The sequence below is a fragment of the Anastrepha obliqua genome, chromosome 6 (genome assembly GCF_027943255.1).
Source record: "Anastrepha obliqua isolate idAnaObli1 chromosome 6, idAnaObli1_1.0, whole genome shotgun sequence".
Lineage (NCBI taxonomy): Eukaryota > Metazoa > Arthropoda > Insecta > Diptera > Tephritidae > Anastrepha > Anastrepha obliqua.
In genome coordinates this window covers 38,011,078-38,023,972 of record NC_072897.1, presented here as the reverse complement: position 1 = coordinate 38,023,972, position 12,895 = coordinate 38,011,078, and the positions used below count along the sequence as shown (strand labels likewise).

Below are 12,895 nucleotides of genomic sequence, written 5' to 3'. Positions count from 1 at the left end.
GTGTATTTCTGCCATGAAAAAGCTCCTCATAAAAATATCTGCCGTTCGTCATTGAAATTGAAGAGTAGAGTGGATTGGAGTGGTTTACATAATTTGAGTTTGAGTATTAAAAATATATTTAAAGAATTCGAAAGAAGTTTGAAAGTGAAGTGGAGGTACTCTACACCCCTATGGTTAAGATTGAAAATTACTGTGCTAAAAAATTTGTTTAAATTTTGCAAGTTCAGTAGTTATCAATAAAAATAATTTTATGACTTTAAAAGTTTCTTAGTATATCTAAATATATTTTTAATTCTATGTGTTATAGTAAATTTTTCTTAAATTTATTTAATATGATAATATTTTAGGTGATTTTGTATTTCTTAAGGGTATTATTATGATATTCCTTAAGCTTATTGTTAATTTGTAATACAGAATTGACTCCTTTACGCTCCACTATGAGGTACGGGCCATGATGTGGACTTTGCTGTTTTCTTCTAGTTTCTAGTTTTACAAATACCCAGTCACCTACTTTTAATTCTGATGTGTTACTGTTCTTGTCATATAGTTCTTTTCTCTTTTGTTTTGTTAGTTTTATCAGCTCTTGTGCCCTAAGAAGTGACTCTTTTAGTCTAATAGACTAAGAGCTGGCGGCCGCGGAGGTACTACGATAACACCTCCGGCTAGAATTTTGAAAAGTGGTTGGGAGAACCATGAAACAGTGCCATTTGCAAGGATTTTGCTCAAAACCCCTGCAAAAAAGACGTCAGACGACTTAAAGTTGCAAAAAAAAGTTGCTAAAAAAATGTTCGTACCTCCGGCTGAAAATTTGTAGGCTTACTGTTTGAAGGTCACAAATGCTGTATATAAATCGTCAGACGTCTAGATCGCTGCAAAAGTAGTGTCAGACGACCCCAAATTTGTAAATTTTTTTCGAAAAGTTTTTTTTTTTTACCTCCGTCTGACGTTCTCACATATTATAGTAGGCACTATTTTAAGTGTATATTTAAATCGTCAGACGGAAATACCGCTGCTAAGTCATCCTACAATATCCGTGAAGTTCCGGTCTGCCTGAATTTTTTTTTTTTTTCGGAATTTATTTTTGTTACCTCCGTCTGACATTTTTACATACTATTGCAAAAAGCATTTCAAGTACACATTTAAATTGTCAGACGAAAATACCGTTGCAAAATACCTCTGCGATAGGCCCTAAGCCACATTTGCGCATGCTCGTAACACATACTCACGCACACACACGCATTTATGGCTATATATCTATAAATACATTCTACGCAGTATATTTAGTCCCCAGCCTGTTCCCTATTCCTCTCCCCGTCTCAATATACAAAGCAGGCATAGCGGCTAGGCCCTAAGACACATTTGCGTATGTTCGTGACACATACACACACACACACAAACACACATTTATGGCTACGTATTTATATATTTGACACGATTTCATCGTAATTTCAAATGCGATTTTTGCCTGTTTTTTTCCTACAATATTTCAAGTATATACTAGCTTGAGATAAGTATTTTGCAACGGTATTTTCGTCTGACAATTTAAATGTGTACTTGAAATGCTTTTTGCAATAGTATGTAAAAATGTCAGACTGAGGTAACAAAAATAAATTCCGAAAAAAAAAAAAAAATTCAGGCAGACCGGAACTTCACGGATATTGTAGGATGACTTAGCAGCGGTATTTCCGTCTGGCGATTTAAATATACACTTAAAATAGTGCCTACTATAATATGTGAGAACGTCAGACGGAGGTAAAAAAAAAAAAATTTTCGAAAAAAATTTACAAATTTGGGGTCGTCTGACACTACTTTTGCAGCGATCTAGACGTCTGACGATTTATATACAGCATTTGTGACCTTCAAACAGTAAGCCTACAAATTTTCAGCCAGAGGTACGAAAATTTTTTAGCAACTTTTTTTTGCAACTTTAAGTCGTCTGACGTCTTTTTTGCAGGGGTTTTGAGCAAAATCCTTGCAAATGGCACTGTTTCATGGTTCTCCCAACCAGTTCTCAAAATTCTAGCCGGATTTGTTATCGTAGTACCTCCGCGGCCGCCAGCTCTCCGTCTATAAGTTTCATCTCATTTGCATAATTGTTTAATTTATATACTGGTTTATTGTCTTCGATTATGTCAGTTGGTAAGCTTGGAAGTTTTCCGTATATTAACTCGTACGGTGAAAATTCCGTCTCTATGTTCGGTGTGGTATTAAAAGCAAATGCAAAGTAAGGTAGCCATTGGTCCCATTCGTGATTTTCTACGAAGTGTAACAGAAATTCATTTAGGACTCTGTGACTCCTTTCAACTGTTATTGTCTGATGGTGATAGGGTGCTGAAAAGGTCTGCTTTATATTTAGTATTTCGCATATATTTTTCATTAATTCATTTGCAAACTCTGTACCTCGATCAGATTTTAATGTTTTAAAAAGTCCGTATTTTAGTATTACTTGTTCTACTAGTGTCTTTGCGATAGAAGTTGCTTCTTTAGTTTTCATTGGGAATAAGATTACGTATTTTGTCAGTTCGCATTGTACCGTTAAAATATATCGGAAACCATTTGATATAATCAATGGTCCTACTGTATCTATGCTTAAATTTTCAAAGCTTGTACTAGGTGTGTCCGTTATTGTCATTTTTTCTTTTATGTACTTTGTCTGTTTGTTTCGAGTACATTCTTTACAACTGTTTATATATCGTTTTATCATTTTTCTCATGTTCTTCCATATGTATTTTTGTTTTAATTTTAAGATAGTTTTTCTTATACCCAGATGTCCTCCTAGTGCTGAATTGTGATACTCAGAGATTAATTTTTTTATAATTTCTTCGTCATTAATTTGTTTTGGGGCTTTATATAAAATTATTCTTAAGGGTCTTAATTTTTGTTCTAATCTTTCACTTTGTAACTTGTTGAATGCATTCTTAAAATTTTCAATATTCATTTCTCTTAATAAATTATCTTTTGCTAGCGCTAGCTTTTCTGTATTTCTTTTAGTCGCTATTGATGATAGTTTCGCCATGATTGAAACGTATTTCAGAGGCTCCTCACTATATCGGACTATTATATCCCATTTTTTATTTATCTGTATTTCGGATCCTTTCATTTTTTCTTCGTATAGGAATTTTAATCTTTTTATATTTCTTATATCAGCTATGGACGTACATTCCCAAATGTGAAGTTGGCCTGACTTCGAATGAGAGTTGTAGTTCTCCTTGTCTACCCTGGTGTTATTTTTGGCAGACATTTCCCTTGTTATTACAAACATTTTATTATTGTCATCACAATTCGTTGGCATCATTTTTTTTAGTATGTCTGAGTCTATCTTTATTCGTGATAATGCATCGGCATTTGTGTTCATTTTGCCTTGCTTGTAGACTATTTCGAAATCATAGTCTGACAAATCGAGTCTAATCCTTGTCATCTTGGATGAAGGATTTTTGTGTGAAAATAAGGAGATAAGAGGTCTGTGGTCCGTTACCACGGTGAATTTTCTACCCATTAGGTATGGACGGAAGAAATTTATTCCCCAGTGAATCGCGAGTAGTTCTTTTTCTATGACCGATTTATTTATGTCATGTTTTACTTAAGTTTTGCTTGCATATGATATAGGCAAATCTTTTCCTATTTCTCCTTGACTAAGTACTGCACCGAGCGCGAAATTAGATGCGTCTGTTGTGAGCACAAATGGTTGCTCGAAATTTGGATATTGCAAGATAGGTGGATTGATTCGTTTTCCTTTTAGTGATTCGAATGCTTTCTGACATTCGTCAGTCCAATCAAATACTTGTCCCTTCTTTACGAGATTATTTAGGCACTTGGTTATTTGAGCTAAATTTTGTATAAAACGTCTATAGTAATTGCAAAAAGCTACAAATCTCCTAACCTCGTCACTACTTTTGGGTACGGGGTAATTTTTTATCACTTCAAATTTTGATGGGTCTGTTTTTATGCCATCTTGCGTGATCAGATGTCCTAGGTACACGACTTCGGATTTTAAAAATACGCACTTTCTCGCATTTAGTTTTAGGTTACATTTTCGGAGTCTTTCAAAAACTGCAATTAAATTACTGTTGTGGTGTTTTAGACTACAGCCAAACACTATAATATCGTCTACGTATAAAAATGCATTGCTATCTAAACCACTCAAAGCTATTGTGAGCATTCTTTCAAAGCTATTGCTAGATATTTTGAGTCCAAATGGCAAGCGTTTAAATTGGTAATGACCTTGTCTTGTGGAGAATGCAGTCAGGTGTCTTGAGTGTTTGTCTAGCGTTATCTGGTGAAATGAGCTTGTCATGTCGAGCGTTGAAAAATATTTTGCGCGACCCAGTTTGTCTAGTACGTCTTCTATTCTTGTTAACGGGAATTTATCATTAATAATCTTTTTGTTTAGTTGTCTATAGTCTACTACAAGCCTCCATTTTTTTTTGTCTCCGCTACTTTTCTTTGGTACGATCAAAAGAGGTGAATTATAGGCGCTCACTCATGGTTCCACTATGTCGGTTTGCAATAAATTTTCTACTTGTTCTTCTATTTCTTTAAGCTGAGTCTGAGGTAATCTGTAATTTTTTATGTATACAGGTGTTTTATCGTTCAGATTCAAATGTTGGGTATACAAATTATTAGTGCTCAAAGTTTCCCCTTCTATATGAAAAATGTCTTGAAATTGCTCGAAAATTTTATATAATGAATCCCTTGCAGTTTTTTCGTCGGAATCTAAATTTAAAATTTCTATTAATTTTTGAAAACGCGTTTTGTCAAAATTATCTTTGTTTTTCTGGTTAATTACGTAGTAGTTATTTAAGGGTTCTGTTTCAAGATTTAGATTTTTTATACGAATTTCACTGTCGTTAACGTTAAGTAGTCTTATGTGAGCAAATCCTTCCTTGGATACTATGGAGTTTCCTAGAAACACGCCTTTTTGAATTTCTTTATTGAACACGACGCTTTCTTCAGTTAGATATAATTTTACTCGGTGAATTATTTCCGATCTTGCAGGAATAATAATATCCGAAACTTCAGATAAATCTGAATGAATGGGTAAAATGATCTCTTCATCATTGACAACGAGTGTTATAGTATGTGTTTCTAAATCGATTTTGCAAAGGCAATCTTTCAGAAAATCCTGTCCCAATATTCCGTCAGTTTGTATAGGAAATTTGTCGTCTACTATATTGAATTTTTGGAAATGCGATTTCTCTCCAAAATCTAATTTTATGTCTGTTACTCCTTTTGAGTAGATAATTTCGTTTGATATCCCTGTTATTTTACATTTATCTTGGTCATTGAAAAATAAGTCGCCATTTAGATTCTTTGGCTTTATGATAGATACGTCTGCTCCCGTGTCTATTATGAAAGTTAGATTTGTATTTGAGTCTGCGCATCTTAAGGAAATTATATTCGTAGCATTATTTGAAATTCTAAAAATATTTAATTTTGGGTACCCGGGGATTGACTCTCGTTCGTTTGTCCTTCCTCCGGGGCAAACTCGTTTCCCTGTTGCATAACTCTAATTCGGTTATTATTATTATTAAAGTTTCCGCGGTTGTAAGTGTTCCCACAGTTACTGTTTTGTCCCCTGTTGTGCCCACGATTGTACTGATTTCCAAAATTATTATTGTATCTAAAATTATTGTTATAATTATTTCTATTATAATTGTTATTATTAGCTCCAAAATAGTTATTTGCATTGTGATTTTGCCCACGGTGTCCATGATTTCCTCTGTAATTATTTCCACGGTGTGAATTTTGTCCAACATAGTTTTGGTTAAAGGTATTACGTCCTTGTTTATTTGTGTTAGTATGTCCTCTGTAATTGTTTCGTCCTCTAACATTGTTTTTACTAAAAAACAAAATTTGTCCAGACGTACTGGTAGTTCTTTCTAGGTCTTTTGCCAAGTTTATGGCTTCTTGTAGTGTTTTCGTTTGGGTTAAGCATATCGCTTGTCTTAGGTTGTCGTTTAGATTATTTTTGAAAATGGTTAAGCCATATTTTTGGTTATTTCTAATGACGTCGTCTTTTCTTTCGTTCGTTACAGTTCCTTCCATCTCTGCGATGTGTAATGTATTCAATTCAGAAATAAGTTGCAGAATATGGTCACTGAATGTAGCCACATTTTGATTTCTCTGCGTATAGCAATTGAGTTTTGAGTACATTTGGAATGGTTAATGGATTCTTGTACAGCTTTGTTAGTTCAATTTGTAATTTATCAAAATTGTCAATTGGGTCTAGAATTCCAATTGCTGTCCTTACTTTGTTGTTCAATTTTACTTCCCTAATAAATTCTATAAATGTGTTTTTACTCTGTTCATTTAGTGTCTTGTAGATCAACTCTGTGATTTTTAAAAATGATGGTAAGTCCCTGTAGTTTCCAGTAAATTCTGGTACTACTTTTAACGATGTATTTATATCGAATTCTGACATGTTTTGTGTTGAAATATTATTTGAGCCGCTCTGTTCTAATTTGTCTTGATAGTTTTTCTGTTCTATTAATCGTCCTTTTGTCTCAGTGTACAATTTCTGAAAATTTGTTTTTAAGATCGTGAGTTCTTTGTAATCTATGTCAGGGCTAGTTTCAAGTTTTTCAAATTCAATTTTCAAATTCTCTATGTCTTTTAATTTTTGTGATAAAGTTTCTACTTTATATTTTTTTGCTCCCTGTTTTTTTATGTTCTCTAATATCCCTGACAAAGTCCTTACAATTTCTTCAATATTTTCCATTTAAAATGTGATTATAGATTTCATTTTATTATATATGATATATATATATTTTTATTTTATTTTATTAATGCTTAACATTTTTGTTTAATTTTTTTTGTCTTAAACTATCTGCCTACTTCTATTCAAGTGTTTGTGTAAGTATGTTTTATAATATTTGTTAATTCTGTGTACAATGTATAAAATTATTATAAAGATAGTGAATAAAATGATTACATCGAGTGTTATTATAATATCTTTTTCTCTAAAAAGCTGCTGTTGTTGGCTGCTGTTTGGTTGAGTATGATTTCCTCCTTCTCTTCTGTTGACCACCAGCTCCCCATAAACGTAGCTTTTTGTATATTCTATGATTTCCCAAATTTTATTTTTCCTCTGTTGTAGTTTTGCCTTGAGTTCTTTGTTTACGTGTTCTAGAGCATGGTCAGCTGCTAACGCTCTTGAGAAGTTATTGCTTGCTTCTTGGTTCACTGATCTTCTTTTTATGTCAAGAAGTTTAGCTTTTTCCACTCTAAGGCGTTTTTTATATCCTCCTCGGGTTTTAAGCTTCAAATTTTCCTTGGGGATAGCCACACGATGGGTATCTTTGTTGTCTTCAATTCTATTTCTGTACTGGTGTATAGAAAGCTTCTTTGGACCTTCCATGAAGTTGTTAAAATTTAACGTTTTTCAAAATTTAAGGATTGTCCGTACTAATAATTTATTTAGCGTTTAGGATCGTCCGCACTAATGATTTATTTAGCGTTTAGGATCGTCCGCAGGATCGCCATGTAAAGTGATTTACTTCAAGATCGCTATGTAAAAGGTGAAAGGCAGGATCGTCAAAGTATAAGTGTTATTATTTTATGGAAGAGCTTTAGGGCAAACCTGCCGATTAAAGAGTCCTTTGTAAATAAAAGATTTTTATTCAGTTAGGGCAAATTACTGCCTTCCAACTATCAGGTTGAGACTGAGCTGCTTTCTGATAGAATGGCTTTATTTTTATACTTTCTTTTTGCCTTGTCATCAATAAAATATACATAATTACAATCAAACATTGTTACAAGTAAAAATCAATAACAAAGTTGTAAACACTTAAAATACTATACAAATGAAATTCTGCTTAGGTTGACTTAAATTTTGTTCAGGTTAACTTACTTCACAGTGAGCTATGGCTTTGCTTTGGAGTGGGGTATCATATGACAAAAAAATGTATTTGGTGTGTGCCATGTGTTTACTTATGTTTCGGGTTTCAAAAAAAAAGGAAAAGAACTTTTGTCATTGAAATTGAAATGAAAAGAATTATGTCATTAAAGTAGAGTAAGTTGAAATGAAAAGAATTATGTCATTGAAATTGAAGAGTAGAGTGGATTGGAGTGGTTTACATAATTTGAGTTTGAGTATTAAAAATATATTTAAAGAATTCGAAAGAAGTTTGAAAGTGAAGTGGAGGTACTCTACAGCTGTTCCATTGTCCGACACGAGCTCATCAGGTAGCCCATGCGTGGCGAATATTTGGCGTAACACCTTAATAGCGGCCGCTGAAGAAGTTGAATTAACGGCGGCCACTTCAAGCCACTTAGAGTAGGAGTCGATGAGTATGAAGAATAATTTGCCTCGAAAAGGACCTGCGAAATCCACATGCAGGCGGGACCATGGACGTTTTGCAGATTCCCAGTGGTGCGTTGCTGTTTGGGGTTGATCGTTGCGATTTTGCTGACATGAACTGCATTTCTTCACAACGAGTTCGATTTCCGCATCGATGTTCGGCCACCAAACATAACTTCGAGCAACGGCCTTCATTTTGACGATGCCAGGATGTGGTGCATGAAGAGTTTTCAAAATAGACCCTCGAAGAGTAGACGGGATTACAGCGCGGTTTCCCCAAACTAGACATCCTCTATTTGCACTGAGTTCAGTTCGACGGCAAAAGTATTGATACAGCTTATCGGAGCGGTTGATTTTGCTGGGCCACCCCCTTAACACCCAGTTGAAAACTTTGGAGAGCTCCGGATCCTTAGAAGTTTGAGAGGCAATCAGCTGCGCGCTGACAACTGGTTTTGCCGATATTTCTACCATGAGAATGTCTTCGGTCGTCGTAAACTCTGCTTCAGACAGCATTGGACAACGGCTCAAAAACTCTGCATTGCCCATTCTAAGACCAGCGCGGTGTACCAAATTGAAGTTGTACGCGCTGAGAAAAATCGATCGACGAAGCATTGTGTTCGAAATTACGTTGGGGACCGGTTTTGTTGTGGTGAAAATTCCCAAGAGTGGACGGTGATCGGTGACAAGCGTAAAAAATCTGCCGTATAAGTAGTTGTGGAATTTCTTCACTCCAGAGACGAGGGCGACTGCTTCCCTATCTATCTGTGCGTAATTTCGTTCTGCCTTCGACAGCGTCCTTGAGTAGAATGCAATGGGTTTCTCCGACCCGTCTGCTAACCTGTGGCTGAGAACTGCTCCGAGTCCGTACGGCGATGCGTCACAAGTGAGCACTAACGGTAAGTTCTCATTGTAATGGATAAGCACATTATCTGACGCGATCAGCCTTTTAAGCGTATTGAAAGCTGTTTCGTGTTGCTCTTTCCAAGTGCATCGAGCACTTTTGTCGAGCAAGCGGTGAAGCGGCTCAGCGATTGTTGCTTTGTTGGGTAAAAAGGCGTGATAAAAGTTGAGTAAGCCCAGAAACGCTTGGAGTTGCTTCTTGTCCCTTGGCGATGGTGCTTCATGAATGGCCTTGATCTTGTCATGTGAGGGTCGTATACCGAGATTGTCCAGTTTAAACCCCAAAAATTCGATGGATGGCACACTAAATTGGCACTTGTCCTTGCGCAAACGTAGTCCGGCCTTGTCGAAACGTACAAATATTTGTTCAAGTCTGTTTGCGAGCTCATCTTCCGATTTACACATGACCACGATGTCATCAAAGTACGGCAAGACGCCAGGAATGTTTTGCAAAACGTTTTCGATGCAGCTTTGGAATACGCCGGGTGCTGATGAGATGCCAAACTGCAGCCTGGTTACCTTGAATGCGCCTTTATGCGTTGACACGGTTTGCAGGAGTGACGAACGCTCATCAACCACGAGCTGTTGGTATGCCTGTGCCAAAACAATTTTTGCATAAATCGATCCACCTTCAATCGAAGCCAAAAGCGTGCTAACGGCTGGAATTTGATGACAGTGTGGCTTAATTGCCTTATTCAGCGTCGATTTGTAGTCACCGCATATACGGATGGAACCATCTTTTTTTACCACGGGCACTATTGGCGTTGCCCAATCGGAGTATTCCACAGGCTCCAAAATACCTTGACAACATAAGCGATCGATTTCTTCTTCCACGAGGCCCTTAATAGCGAAGGGTATACGGCGTGGAGGCAGTCTCACTGGCGGCACCGCCGAATCGATTTGTAAGGACACTGGTGGTCCTGTGTAGCGACCAAGATCTGTTGAGAATAAATGATCGTATTTCTTCAGAATGGCTTTGATGCTGAGACCACTGCTGACGGCAAAAACTCCTTCTATACGTATGCCCAGTGCATCGAACCAGTTACAACCAACAAGGTTAGAGCTACCACTGTTTGCGATGATTAGCGGCAAGTTCTCAATTTTACGGCGGTTGTAATAAATTGATACATCGATATTCCCCTTGACTGGGATGTGGTTGGGTTGGTAATCGCTAAGATCCAAATCACACTTGGAAAGATCTGACTTTCTGTTGGACCAGACGCTTTTCAACGTAGATTCCGTCATGATGGTCGCAGGCGACCCAGAATCCACTTCAAAAATACATGTACTGCCATTAATCGTAACTGAGATCGACTTCTTCTGATTGACCAAAGGCGTGATCTGATTGACATTCTCTCGACGAGATGATTTTTGCCGCATTGAACCTGAACGAGCATTTGTTGAGTTGGATGAAGACGCTCTGTGTGAATTGACATTCGACGCGCTCCGGCAGGCTCGCTGCAGATGCCCCTTGACTCCGCATGCGTTGCAAAGTGATTCACGATATGGACACTGCTTACGAGGGTGTGATCCACCACAACCATTGCATGACAGCTGCTGGTTTCTGTTGACGGCGTCTTTTGTTCGTGTACGAAAACGATTGTCGTGGACAACATTAATTGGTTCGCTGGGGGGCCTCATAGCCATAGCACTGATGGCTGCTGCCTCATTCGAAAGTGCACGTTCGATAACCTTTTGTACTGTCAGATCCTTTTCTGCCAGTAAGCTTTTCTGCAGTCCTTCGTCCTTCATGCCACACACAAAACGGTCGCGAAGCATGCGGTCGAGCGCCGTACCGAAGTTGCAGTCCACTGCCAATGTGCGCAATGCTGCGATGTAATTACTGACAGACTCGTCCGGATATTGATCACGTTTGTGAAAATGATTATAGGACGCAATTTCGGATGGACGTGGTGAAAAATGGTTGGTTAGAATCGTTTTTATATCGGGAAGATTCAGATTACTAACCTGCTTTGGTGACGACACTGATGCCAAGAGGTCGTAGAGGGGCGCTCCGGCCAATGTGAGGAATGCTGCCTTTTGACGACCTTCCTCTTGTACATCATTGGCCAGAAGGAACAAATCGAAACGCGCCATATACGTTGACCATTTATTTGGATGATTTAAATCAAATGGTTCCAAGTTCCTAACTCCAGCCATGTTGACTCGTTTGACTTCTTGCAAAATAACTCGTTCAGTCTTCACAGTGAAGGTGCTGCTATCAGTTGAGGAATGCGAATCACCGCTACTTTTTATTTGTTTGCCGTTACGATCCATGTGCTCTCAACGAGAGCTGACTTGCGACTTTTTTGTCTGATCCAATTTTTATGACCTCAAAATATTCTTTGCGAATAAGGCGACTTAACACAAGGTTGTGTGAATGTCAGTGCATTTTTGTATAATATTTGCAAACGGTTCCTGCACATTCAATGTCCTTGTTGTTGTGCGCCGGTAGGTTTTGTCGTTATGCTTTGTTTCACTTTTCGAGTGACTTACGCGCAATACCTACATATAGTATATGTGTATGTTGTTTTTATTATATTATATTATGTATTATACTATTATTATTTTACAAAAAGGCAGCATTGCTTTAATAAGACTATTTTTTGACTAGAAAAGTTAAATTATTAGACAGTTAATTTTCTGAAAAAGATTATTAAGCACTATCGACACATGAATTAATAAAGAAATTAAGTAAGGTGGTAAGTAAATTCATAGGATATACGGAAGCTTATTTACATAGATATTTAAATAAAGAGACTTATGGTAAATCAATTTTCTCAGATCCGCTCCAATTAAGTAATTTGTCAATATTTTCCTGAGAAGGATTCTTTGGTATTTCCGATAGAAGATGGTTCTTGAAACTTGTTTTCCTGAGATTCATAAAATGCGTGCAGTCGTCCAAAAGGTGTTTGATTGGTAATGTTGATAGGGTGTACTACGGGCATGGAGGTGGCCTCTCACAATTTAAAATGTGCGAGTGTGTACCAATTGTGTGTCCTATGCGAAGTCGGATGAAGGCATTGATGTCCTTGGTGGGGGCTTAGTGTCAGTTGTATTTAAGCTTGAATAATGGTGTGGCACTGTTCTGCATGCCTCAGATTTTTCTTCATTTATTAATTAGTCCGTAGATGTCCTTCTTCAGCATACTATCAGAAGTGGATGACGGTTCCATTGCTGCAGCCTTAGCTGTTTGGTTGGCAAGCTCGTTCACTTTAATACCAACGTGCCCACAGAATCCACATTATTTTGCCTTTATTTTGATGCTCAATTAATATGCTCCGTATACTTGAAATAAGGGGTGATTTGTTTGTTATGTTCATGATACCTGATATTGTGGACTTTCTACCCGGACACATGTTTGGCTTTTCAATAGTTTTTAATGCTACTATTATGGTATTGTATATTGCTATAGCTTCTGCTGTGTACACAGGACAGTAGTAAGGCAGTTGACCCTTCGTTATTGTTTCAATATCAGCATGCACTGCTGCAAACTTGGTGTGGGTCAAAGTTTTTGAGCCATCAGTGTAGATCATTTTACATTCAGGTCTAAATGGTGCGACGTATTCTTCAAACATACGCTGGTATTCTAATGAACTGGTGCTGGATTTAGGAAATGTTGCTAAACGAGTACCAAAAAGAATTAGGACTCTCTAACATGCCAAGGTGGTGAGCTAATTGGTAATTGGGGCCGTC

General features: G+C 37.2%; 1 protein-coding gene across 1 annotated transcript; it reads right to left on the bottom strand.

Moving 5' to 3' along the window:
• Nucleotides 1–4,480: 4,480 nt before the first annotated feature.
• LOC129250372 (uncharacterized protein K02A2.6-like) lies at nucleotides 4,481–11,476 on the bottom strand. The gene is made up of 2 exons (XM_054890003.1): nucleotides 8,148–11,476; nucleotides 4,481–4,556 (listed from the first exon to the last, which is right to left on the bottom strand). The coding sequence occupies exons 1-2, from the start codon at nucleotides 11,474–11,476 to the stop codon at nucleotides 4,481–4,483; spliced, it is 3,405 nt and encodes a 1,134-aa protein (XP_054745978.1).
• Between the last annotated feature and the right edge of the window lie 1,419 nt (nucleotides 11,477–12,895).